This window comes from Microtus ochrogaster, unplaced genomic scaffold (genome assembly GCF_000317375.1).
Source record: "Microtus ochrogaster isolate Prairie Vole_2 unplaced genomic scaffold, MicOch1.0 UNK1, whole genome shotgun sequence".
Classification (NCBI taxonomy): Eukaryota; Metazoa; Chordata; class Mammalia; order Rodentia; family Cricetidae; genus Microtus; species Microtus ochrogaster.
In genome coordinates this window covers 476,463-488,473 of record NW_004949099.1, presented here as the reverse complement: position 1 = coordinate 488,473, position 12,011 = coordinate 476,463, and the positions used below count along the sequence as shown (strand labels likewise).

General features: G+C 43.9%; 2 protein-coding genes across 2 annotated transcripts in view; both read right to left on the bottom strand.

Annotated features, from left to right (window-relative positions):
• Window positions 1–234: 234 nt before the first annotated feature.
• Snrpg (small nuclear ribonucleoprotein polypeptide G) lies at window positions 235–7,034 on the bottom strand. Its single transcript, XM_005364794.2, has 4 exons — window positions 6,876–7,034; window positions 4,167–4,189; window positions 3,417–3,541; window positions 235–432 (listed from the first exon to the last, which is right to left on the bottom strand). Exons 1-4 carry the CDS (start codon window positions 6,905–6,907, stop codon window positions 382–384), a joined length of 231 nt encoding a protein of 76 aa, XP_005364851.1. The 5' UTR covers window positions 6,908–7,034; the 3' UTR covers window positions 235–381.
• A 168-nt stretch (window positions 7,035–7,202) lies between these two features.
• Fam136a (family with sequence similarity 136 member A) overlaps window positions 7,203–12,011 on the bottom strand; it is a 7,794-nt gene continuing 2,985 nt past the window's right edge. Inside the window, exon 3 of the mRNA XM_005364793.2 lies at window positions 7,203–9,470. Within this exon, the coding sequence (XP_005364850.1) occupies window positions 9,282–9,470 (189 nt within the window). The 3' untranslated portion in view covers window positions 7,203–9,281. The remainder of the gene's footprint in view (window positions 9,471–12,011) is intronic.

The window sequence follows — 12,011 nt, the reverse complement described above, 5'->3', positions numbered from 1 at the left end:
ATAGAGCCAGTCCTGGAATTCGCTCTGTAGACAAGGCTGGCTTCAAACTCAGAGATCTGCCTGCCTCTACCTCCCAAGTGCTGGGGGATTAAAGGCGTGGGCATGTTACTGATTTCTTATCTCTTTTCATATTGAGTCAAGAAGCTTCCACTTGAGTTCATAAAACAGCTGAAGACCATCTGGTGTGAGAAGAGTACTCAACTTCAACATTCAGAACACCAGAGATGCATGCACTCCGAGTATCACAAAAGTTTATTTAGCAAAAAGTTTTTTTTGTTGTTTTTTTTGTTTTTTAATGAAAATGTACATGACCCAATTCTACACCCAAGTCAAATAGTCCTTCGGGGAAGTATGTGGACTCCTCTGCTGAACAGCCATTGTTTAGACTCTTTCCAAGGCTTCTAACATGATGATGCTGTTTCCTCGTATGACCTAGAGAAAAAAGTCAGTTGAAAATAATTCATCTAAAAGACAAATAATACTTTTCTAATATGACACATCAGTGAGGCTTTTCTCAAGCCACAGGAACCAAGTTTTAAAGTTACTTATCTTATTCATTTATTCTCGAGATAGGGTTTCTCTATAGCTTTGGAGCCTGTCCTAAACTAGCTCTGGTAGACCAGGCTGGCTTCGACCTCAGAGATCTACCTGCCTCTGCCTCCTGTGTGCTGGGATTAAAGGCATGCACCACCACCACCTGGCTGGGACCAAGTTAATTTTTAAATCAAGACACGAGTGAGGGGGCTGGAGAGCTGGCTCAGAGGTTAAGAGAATAATTGCCTGCTCTTTCAAAGGTCCTGAGTTCAATTCCCAGCAACCACATGGTGGCTCACAACCATCTATAATGGGGTCTAGTGCCCTCTTCTGGCCTGCAGGCATACACAGACAGAATATTGTATACATAATAAATAAATATTAAAAAAAAAAAAGACACGAGTGAGGTTTGGTGGCACACACCTTTAATCCCAGTAGCTCAGAGGCAGAAGGATCTCTCTGAGTTCTATGCCACCAAGGGATGCACAATGAAATACTGTTTTAAGGAAAACAAACAAAAAACAAAAGCAACACCAACAAGAAGTAAAGCACCAAGTCTCCCAGGCCTATTAGAAGAGACTGAAAACATATCAGGACTGGAAAGTAATGATTAACTTTATGAGACGCTAAGTCATTGTGACTTAGCTTTTGGGAACCAGGGTTACAGGATTGTGCCAACCGCCAGCTGTTTCTTCATCTTTAAACAGGGCCAATAAATTTATACCCCTGAGAATAGCAATCATTATTATTATTGCACTAAGATTCTGAGGGGTAAGATTAGAGGTGTGCATCACCACACTGAGCTCTGAAATAAGCAATAGCATAAGCTTTTAATCTGAAATGATGTAAAAAATCATTTAAAATACATGAGTAAAATAGTAAAAGGGGCTACCTTTACCCTGCTATTACCAGACTGAGCAAAACCAAAAAGTCCAAGGGGCTGGGCACTGAGCTCAGTGGCCGAGGTCCTACTTTCACCTTAGATGTTAGAAGGAAAATGCTCCTTACAGGCTCAGAGGACATGCACGGGCTTTGAGGTTTCACAAGCTCAAGTCAGGCCCAGTGTCAAGCTCTCTCCCTGTTACATATGGATCCAGATGTAGAACTCTCAGTTACACACTATTGTCTGTCTATATGCTTCCTGTAATGATAATAGACTAAATCTTTGAACTGTAAGCAAGACCCACCTTTAGCAGAGTTGCTGTGATCATGTTGTCTCATCAAAACAATAGAAACCCTAACTAAGATGGGGGAAGAGGGAGAGAGGATATGACTTCTTATCACAAGAATGTCCTTGTACAAATCTGGGTGCACTACTTATGAGGACTGTGGTATATAAGACATGCATGTCCTGCAATTTAAATACCGTGTCTTACTGAGAACACAAAAACCTTTCTTTTGTGGCCACAGGACTACTGCTTAATGAATGTGGGAAAGTCCATGTCTAGTACGAAAGCTCAGTTGCATATGGTGGCTGCTCAAACCTGTAACCCCAGTCCTTTCAGAGCTTGAAGGAGTACCCTGAGTTCCAGGCCGTACAGCCATACCCTTATCTTACCCATCCCCCTTTCTGGTTTATCCTTATTTTCTGTCATAAATGGCTGTCATAATGTTTAGCATCCATGCCAAGTATGCAAAGTAGTGGCCTGGCTGGGCGATGGTGGCGCACGCCTTTAATCCCAGCACTCGGGAGGCAGAGGCAGGCAGATCTCTGTGAGTTCAAGACCAGCCTGGTCTTACAGAGCTAGTTCCAGGACAGGCTCCAAAGCCACAGAGAAACCCTGTCTTGAAAAAAAAAAACCAAAACCAAAACCAAAACCAAAACCAAAACCAAAACCAAAACCAAAACCAAAACCAACCAACCAAACAAACAAACAAAAACAAAACAACAACAACAACAACAACAACAAAAAACCAAAAAAACAAAGTAGTGGCTTGTGTGTGCTAGGTAAGTAAGTATTATAACACTGAGCTACATTTGTGGGCCCCAAACCTGTATTTTTCCTGATTACTTATTTTAAAGTTTTTTATTACCTGAAAGTTTTGGCTGCATGTCTGGTGCCCAGGAAGGTCAGAGGAGGGCAGTAGATACCCTGGAGCTGGGGTTAAGGATGGTTGGCAGCTGCAGCGTGGGCGCTAAGGAATCAAAACCCAGTAATCCCAGCACTTGGGAGGCAGAGGCAGGTGGATCTCTGTGAGTTCGAGACCAGCCTGGTCTACAAGAGCTAGTTCCAGGACAGGCTCCAAAACCACAGAGAAACCCTGTCTCGAAAACCAAAAAAACAAAACAAAACAAAACAAAACCCAGCCCTTTGCAAGATCAACAAGTGCTCTTAAGTGCTGAGCCAGGGGTTGGAGAGAGTGGTTCACAGTACTGGCTACCTGCACCTCCAGTTCCAGAGGATCTGACACTCTGTTCTGGCCTCTATAGGCACCAGGCAAATGCATGACACACAGATATACACACAAGCAAAACATCCATATACACCAAATAAAAATAATTAAACAAATAAAATCAGCCAAGCCATTTTGGCCAACTCCTGAAACCTGTATATATCAACAAGATATCCTGGGGTATCATATGTGTGTTAGAGAATTTTTACTGTAATCATGTCTGGCTACGAATGGTCATGTCTTATAGGACAAAGTTCAAAAACGGTTTCCATCAGCTAGCCGAGAAGGGTCTGCAGAGATGAGATTTTATCTAGAGATAGCTGGAATATTATCACAGTTGAAAGTGTCCATAGATAAAAGGAAATTCAAAGTCTCAATCTTTCCTTTTATTTGCCTTTCATAGGGTAACTAACTTGGATTTAATTTGAGAAGTTGATAAGCAAAGTGAAGACGTATTAAACAAAACCCTGACATCCACCTTTACTTACCACCATGCCGATGTTATTCTGTTGCCCACTAGTTGCCATCTCCACACACTCATCAATGACAAGATTCATAAAGGGATCAAAGCCCCGAAGTATGCCTTGTACATGTCTGCCACCATTTAACTTCACTGTAAGGGGAAAAGTGTCAAAAAAGCTCTTAACCGTCAACCATCCATCACATATCAGGGAGGAAAAGAAAGGTTGTTGGGATGTGTGACCACTACCCCATACCCTTACAATCTGCCCAACACCAGCCTAATGTTTTAGTTCTTCCTTTCCTACATTTTAGCTTTTAGGACCTATGAAGACATTACATGTGATGTCTCATGACTATAATACCAACACTTGGCATAACGAAGGAGGGCTGATTCACAAGGAGTCTGAGACCACACAGCAAGACCCTGTGTCAATGACTCCCCACCAACAAAGCCTCCCCAACATATATAAGTAAAGATGTATTATATTATCTTTACACAAAGGAACCAAAATTCCAAATAGCAGGGTTCAAGGTTAAGAGCTGTTGTATTGTTGATAAAGTTTCAAATATCACAACATTGGCAACTAACTCCCAATTCTGATGTCAGGGAGACACAGATGATATAAAGTATTAGGTATTGGCAATTAGAAATTAGGCAAAAAAAAAAAAAGTGTAGCTGGAACTCTGAGAAATCTGAATGGAGATGAATTAGATTTGTGTACTTTAAATTTATAAGACAAAAAGAAACAGAGAAATTAAGTTGGTGAGAAACTTACATGATAACTTCTTGTCCATAAATCTGAAAAAGCAAAAGTAAAAATTATGACCTACTTAAAAAAGTATAAAAAAGCACAGAATCATCTAAATTAAAATAATATTCTGGGGCTAGAGAAGAAGGCTCAGGTGTTGATACTCAGGAGCTTGATATTCCTCCAGAAGACCTGAGACCAGTTTCCAATACCCACGCCAGGTGATTCATCACCACCTGTAACTTCATCTCTTGAACATCCCAGGGCATCTGCGCTGAAATGCACACACCTTAATCTCAGCACTCGGGAGGCAAAGGCAGGAGGATCTCAGGTTCAAGGCCAGCCTGGTCTACAGAGCAAGTTCCAAGAGGGCTGTTACAGCAGACTCCATCAGCTCCAAGACTTACTAGTGACAACACATTTTAAGAGCTGGAGAGATGGCTCAGAGGTTAAGGGCACTGGCTGCCCTTGCAGAGGTCCTGAGTTCAATTCCCAGTAACCACACGGAGGCTTACAATCATTTATAATGAGATCTGGTGTCCTTTTTTGGCATGTAGGCAAACATGCAGGCAGAACACTGTATACACAATAAATAAAATCTAAAAAAAAAATATTAAAGAAAAAGAGGTGGAAAGGGAAATGCACTCAGGACAGGGAGCTCAACTTGGAAACTACTGAGATAATTGGTTAGACATGATTAAGAACCACTCTGTTATGCTCAACTAGGAGCAAGTGGTAGAAGAGGGACCCATGAGAAAATAAAAGAGGCAAATCTAACAGTATTTTACAGTTCCTAAAATCCAAGGACGAGAAGAGAAGGCAGCACACTTCAGGGAACACGGAATAAAGTTCAGGAGTAGAGCAGCATGCATAAGGCCCTGCCTCAGCCACAACACCACAAACCAACCAACCGAAGTCAAAACACAATTAATACAGACACAACCACCAGTTCCAGTCTCTGAAAGGCCCAAGTACATCTGTAAAGACTCAAAGGACATTTAAGATTACAAGTAGAGAACAGTTCTTTTTTTTAAAACCAATGATCATTTTTTGCCAATTCCAATGAATCCAGAAAATATAAGACTTCATTCACGAGCGCGTTAATAAGACCAACAGTGCAGGGTAATTTCTACTTTTTAAAATGTCCACATTATGGTTTAATAGATCTTTAACAGATCCAACTAAAAATGAAGGTTTCAGATAGAGGTTTCTTTGATAAAAAATGTGCACTCAAATACAAAATTAGTAAATATGACCTTTTCCGTGCACTGGCATCTTTACAGGACCAGTAATAAACAGGCTATATACAGAAAGCAGATTGTGTGGCCAGATAAACGACCCAGTATTAATCTTGCACCCTGCAGAATCTCAGCCTTACATATGCGACAGGCTCAGGCCAGTCAGTAGTGTCCAAGGAGACCAAAGCTTTAAACTAGGTCCTGTCGAACTCACCGACGTCTTACTGGTTGATTTTACTGAGCACAGATTAAAAATATGCAAAAACTAGCTGTCTCTGATTAGAAAACGGATGCTCTTTTATCTAATCAGGGCAAGATACCACACAACATTTAAATTTCACTTGCATGCAAGAAGGCAAGTAAGTGTGTTTATGCATCAGAAACCTAATTCTTGGGGCTGGAGAAATGGCTCAGCACTTTCTGCTTTCTAGAGAACCAGAGTTTGGCATTAAGTACCCACGCCAAGGAACTCATAACCTCCCGCAACTAACTACTGCTCCACCGAATCCAGATCAGAAGTCCTCTCTGGCTTCCGTAGGCACTGCACTCACGTGCACAAACATGTCTGTGGGCATCAAACAAACACACATACACATAAAAAAACTTCACTATAGGGGGCTGGAGAGATGGCTCAGTGGTTAAGAGCATTGCCTGCTCTTCCAAAGGTCCTGAGTTCAATTCCCAGCAACCACATGGTGGCTCACAACCATCTGTAGAGAGGTCTGGCGCCCTCTTCTGGCCTTCAGGCATACAGACAGAATATTGTATACATAATAAATAAATAAATAAATATTAAAAAAAAACTTCACTATAAACTTAAAAATTTTTACAACGAGAAAAGAAAGAGGAACGGTACTTCCAAAAGTCCAAAGGAATACAAATACATTCTGTTTGTGCCAGGGTCTCACTTTTTAGCCTAGACTGTCCTGGAAAGCGCGGTAATCCTCCTGCCTCAACCTCCTGAGTATTGACCCTATGTGTAACAGCCTTAACTCTCCTGGAACTCGCTGTGTAGAGCAGGCTGGTTTCGGCCTCCGAGTGCTGGGATTAAAGTAGTGAGCAACCAAGTCCGGCTTCCCAAATGCACTTTAAAAAATAATTTATTTCATGTGCATTGGTGCGCCTGCATGGATGTCTGTGTGAGGGTGTAAGATCTTGAGTTACAGTTGTGAGCTGCATGTGAGTGATGGGAACTGAACCCTGGTCTTCAGCAAGAACCGCTGAGCCATCTCTCCAGCCCGTCAAATGCACTTTTTAAAGCTGTGAGTTTCTGGTTCCTCACAGGAACCACGCGCCTCGGTGTAGACTGCTGCCTTGGTCCCTAGCCGGGTAGCCCTCTGGCCGCCGCCTTTGGAAGGCGGAGAACCGCCACCGCGGTAACCATGCCGACCGACTTCAGGGCCACTTCCGGCACCCACGAGCACCGGGACCTGGGGGCGCAGCAGAGGCAAGGCGGGAGGAAGGTTCGCGCGGCCTCGGCAGGGTGGGCTTTACTCACTTCTTCAGTTCGGGAGGGTGGGCCTTGCTCATGGCGGCTCTTCAGCGGGCTCGGCACGACGGAAAGGAGCGGGCGGCTTTACAGACGCACGCGCGGCAGGCCAGGCGCGGATGTCTGACGTCACAGCTGCGCGAGGCAACCGCTTTCCGGTAAGCATTACCTTAGTCTCGCGATACTGAGAAGACCGCTTGAAGCAGCGCTGCGCTTCCGGTCGCGTTGTGACTGGCCAGGACTGAGAGGCGGTGCCTCGAGTCAGCGGGTTTTGTGTAAAATTCAAACGGCAGTTTCCGCGCTTCTCTGAGTGGCACTTTTTAAAATTCTTCCCTTTTTTAAATTTCGTCGTTTCTCCTCCCTTTTCCTCGCCCTCCCCGTTTTTGGTGGAATTGATGCGGGCGTCTGGCTCGCCGTGTAGTCGACGCTGGTCTAGAACCCGTCTTGTCTCTGGCTCCCGTGGTTACAGGCTGCTGCACCACGCAGCCCCCAGTTTGCTAAATGTACCCAGGCGAAGGTGACGGCTCCTGAAGCACCCACATTAACGAATGGCTTCTCTGCACCAGTAGCGGAAGGGGCCGAGGCTGACTAGGATGTAAATCCAGAGCATGGTGTTCTTAACCCGCAGCCCGCAGTTCCAACACTGCCTCCCGAGCCCCACTTGGCACATCTCGGTCCCTGCACATAAAATGCATGTGAACCACATGCAAGTCCTGAGGTCTTGCGCCTGCCTCTGCCTCGTGTCCTGGGCATAGAAAAAGGTGTGCATCTTCTCGGGATGGCGCTGTCCTCAAGTGAACATCCCCAGACATGCTGTCCACAGATTCGTCGGTTGGAGGCAGCTCTTCAGCCGAGGTTCCTAACCTTATGACTACAGTTTGTGTCGTTGACGAAAATTAACCAGCACAAGGAGTCTTAAACTATGTACTCTTCCCACCACTTGGTTTGAACTAGAAAACAAAAGTTGAAACAACTCAGCTTTTTTTTTTTTTGACGTCTCTATATGTAGTCCAGGCTGTCCTCACACCAGGGCAATTATACTCCCCTCAACCAATGCATCCAGATCCTTTTTTTTTTTTTTTTTTCTGGAGGGGCTTTTGAGACAGTGTCTATGAGTGCTGAGACTAAAGGTGTGTGCCACCATCACTTGGCTCTGGGTATCTTTTCTATATTAATAGACTTCAAGCTATGATACTCTGACTTTGCCTTAATGCTTCTCATCTGCTACTATGCACTCTCAGGATGTCTTAAAATTCAGAGGCATACTGATGTATCACTACCCACTAGGAAAGAGTTGGAGACAATGAAACTTTATTTAAAAACAAAACCACATGGAAAATATATTGCAGGTTTGACAGCAAACCAACAAGTATTATCACTGTTTCAAGTAATTAATTGGTATAAATACAACATAGTACTTATCCAAAAGATAAGGTGCCATGTTGGGGCAGCAACACTGCACTGCAAAACCCCAGGCAAAAATGGCATTTGGTAAGGTGTGTGCCCCTCTTGCTCTATAGTGGTCCTATTTTCCTTGGCCCAAATTGGTTGGTTCTAGGTCTTGTTGCTAGAGGATTACCTCCAAAAGGCTCTGTGAATTCAGGGAGCAGAGGGAGTAATACTGGGTTTGGACTTTTACTTTGTAAAATTTAGGTTTTCCCAAACCTAGTACATCTTAACAGTTCCCATTTGACTCTTTACTCTCAGCTACTGATATGTGAGTGACAATCACATCCCTTGTTCTTTATGAAAATGTGTCACTTTGCACAGAAGTCAGAGAAGGAAGCTGTTTCCTATGCACTGTGATATTGCCCTCCTTCAGGGGCTTCCAGAATTGACAGAATTTGAATAAGTGGATTTTCCCATCTTGATGGCCAAAAAGAACAAGGAGCCTTCAGAAGTTATTCAAGCTACTCTCCCTCCTGTATCTTAAACCCACTTTGTGCCCTTGCATATAAGACAAAGGAACCCCTTTCCTCCCTCTAAAGTGGGTGTTGTTTTGAAGCACATGCAAAGTGTGGGGACACTTGTGGGAAACAGGAGCTTGGTATCAGACACACCTTTCCTCAAACTTTACCAGCAGGTTGAAGGAAGCTCAGATGTCTGTGTAGTGAGAATCTGAGCCTTTGGTAAAAGGGCAATCTCTGCTTGCCAGAACAAGCACCTGCACACGAAAATTTAGGATCTAGAATTCTCCCCTGCGCTATATGTCATCCGAATTTCAGCACCAGCTTCTTTCCACTTCACCTTCTAAGATTCAGATGCAAAGGAACTGGTGTCCAGAGGTGAGCAGCATTTGCCTGGAACTTGCTGTGTCCTGAGTTTTCCTCATTCATAAACTTGCTTAACAGATTAAACTTCCATTCTTCCTTCTAAATAGCGTGCCCTCAGACCCATGGTCACCGGCAAACAATTTTATTTCCCGATGGATGACAGAGACTCCTTCATCTTTTTGGTCATTGTTGGGATGAGGTGCATGTGGTCATCCACACACTTGGTCACACAGCTGTCCAGCTGTCGCTTCACCTGCTGCTCTTTATTTCCTGCATCTATGGAGTCTTTGGCTTTGTCATTGCAATGCATGGTGCATCGGGCCAGACGGTCCTGTGGTGAGGAGGAAATGAGAAGAGAAGGCTGAGAGGTTGGCTTCCACTGTCTGGTGTCGGTCCCATGTTAGGCCTTGGGGTACAGGATTCATACAGATCTCTCTGCCAGTTACTAAGTACAATATTTTCTTAGCTAAAACAGAAGGTACCATTGGGAAGGCTCAGACTGGAACTGTTAGAAAGTAGAGGATTGAAAAAAATGAATTATATTCAAGATGCTAGCAGCAAACAAAAGACTACTGTTAAATTTCTTTTTCTTCCATTTTTTTCGTGTGTGTGTGTGTTGTCTGTTTTTAGATGTGTGTATCTGTGGACATGGAGGCCCAAGGTACCATCCTCCATGTTTTTCCACATATTCACTGGAGCAGGGGCTCTCAACCAGACCCAGAGCTCACTGATATGGTCAGTCTTGCTTATCAGCTTGTTCTAGATAGTCCCTGCTTCTGCTTTCTGAGGCTGGAGTTACAGGTGGGCTGCCATGCCAAAGAGACAATGGTTTTTGGTAAACTGAACTCTGGGCATATTTGTGTGGCAAGTGCTTTAACCCCTGAATCATCCCCCTAGCAGACATTTTAATTCTTTAATGTCTGTCCTTGCTACAGAAAAACAATTCAAACATTTGTCAAGTATCTACTATATGCCAGGCTTTCTTCTAACATGAAATACAGAAACGACCAAGGCATAACTGTTCCTGCTCACATGGAATTTACAGTCCAGTGTAGAGGCGTTAAGAAGAGAGTGGGATATGTGTCAAGAGCTCAGGAGTGAATGTAAGTAAGCAGTCAGGGGTATCCAACATTTTGGCTTCTCTTGGCCATACTGTTATCTATAAACTTTATGTTCTGGAAATGTAAAACTACCAGGCATGGAGGCACATGCCTTTACTCCCAATACTTGGGAGGCAGAGGCAGGTAGATCTCTGCATTCCCAGTCAGACTGGTTTATAGAGTGTTCTAGGACAGCCAGGGCTACAGAGAAATCCTGTCTCAACCTCCACTCCAAAAAAAAAAAAAACAACAAAAAAAAAACCCCAAAACAAACAAACAAACAAACAAACAAAAACCCAAAAAAAGAAAAATAGCAAACACATATGCAAAATGTCTCATAATAAGTTTATAATTTTATGTTGGGCTGTATGTGACCCAGAAGCTACAAGTTGGGCATTGCTGCTGTAGGATATTAACAGTTATGAGAAAAGAAGTCAGGACTTAGGGCTGGAGAGATGGCATAGTGGTTAAGAGCACTGGCTGCTCTTCCAGGGGTCCTGAGTTCAATTACCAGCATTCACATGGTGGTTCACAACCATCTGTAATGTGATCTGATGTCCTCTTCTGGTGTGCACGAGGACAGAGCACTCATGTATATAATACATAAATAAATAAAAAAGCCAGGACCAATGCACGTCTGTGTGCTCTACTGGACAGAGGCTGAAAGGGGGCAAATACAGCAAAGGGAGCAGAGACAAATGGCCTGGAAGGTGGAAAACCATGAGTGAGGTGTCCTGTGCTCAGATGGTTAGTGCTTAAAGGAGGAGAGGGAATTACTGTGCAGACAGTCAAGGCGGAGGGCTGAGTATTGACTGCAGACCTAGTGCTGTGGGTACCGTCTTCATCACCACTCTGAGCAGCTCTGCCAGTGCGAGTTAGCAGGCTTCACTTCACTTCAGTGACTAAAGTGAAGGAAGGAGAAACTCATATAGCAGCCCAAGAAACAACTTTCTAAAGATCTCATCTGGAAGTTTCTCAAAATGAAAAAAGGAGCAATGCTTTGTTGTTAATACTTCACAATGCCTGGGCCTTTGAAGAGTTTTGTACATCAGAGTGTGAAAGTGTATCCTGTAGGGCCCGGGTCTACCCCTGCTCCTGTGGTAACTTGAGGACAGTTTCTGGTCAGCCAGCTAACACATTCTGTTTGTTTTTGTGCTCCCTCTGCCCCGCCTGGTGATTAGCTGTAGGGCATTGTTTACTCCATCTTGGGTGTGGCAATTTCTACCTGGGGGGGGGGGGATTCCTTGTGCAGCAGCTAGGTTTTTAAGGATTTCCCCAAAGTTGAATAAACGACATTCAGCTGATTTCCTTTCGAATGACTCAGGTCTCTTTGTGTGTTCTTTCAATCCCCAGGCCCTTGCCCGGCTCGCATACAGTACAATGGCACGCGAACTGTACCAAGAGGGTAACACAGAACCAGTGTTAGAGTATCCCACATTAGGTGTAACTGTGGGGTGAACGGAACCCCATGCTACTAGATGAGTGCTTCCAATCCCACAAAATACACTTAGAGGAAGGGAGAAAATTGAAGGTATGGACAGTTTTTGCTCCAGGAGGGAAAAGGAGATTTTATAGCACACTGTAGGGGCCTAGTGTCACAGGTTTATAATCCCAGCAGGTGGGAGGCAGACACAGTTGCACTGCTCTGAATTTCAGGCCAGAGCTGAGACCCTGTCTCAAAAACCCGTGGAATACTAATGCTTTTTTTTTTTTTTTTTTTTTAGTTTTTTTCGAGACAGGATGAGCAACAGTGTCTGCTTTGAGGAGCAACT

Excerpts from the sequence above, each read along its gene's own strand:
- Snrpg (XM_005364794.2), bottom strand. The coding sequence starts at position 6,907 with ATGAGCAAGGCCCACCCTCCCGAACTGAAGAA. Across the intron at positions 4,190-6,875 it reads CACCCTCCCGAACTGAAGAA|ATTTATGGACAAGAAGTTAT; the intron begins GTGAGTAAAGCC and ends TTGCTTTTTCAG. Across the intron at positions 3,542-4,166 it reads TATGGACAAGAAGTTATCAT|TGAAGTTAAATGGTGGCAGA; the intron begins GTAAGTTTCTCA and ends TTCCCCTTACAG.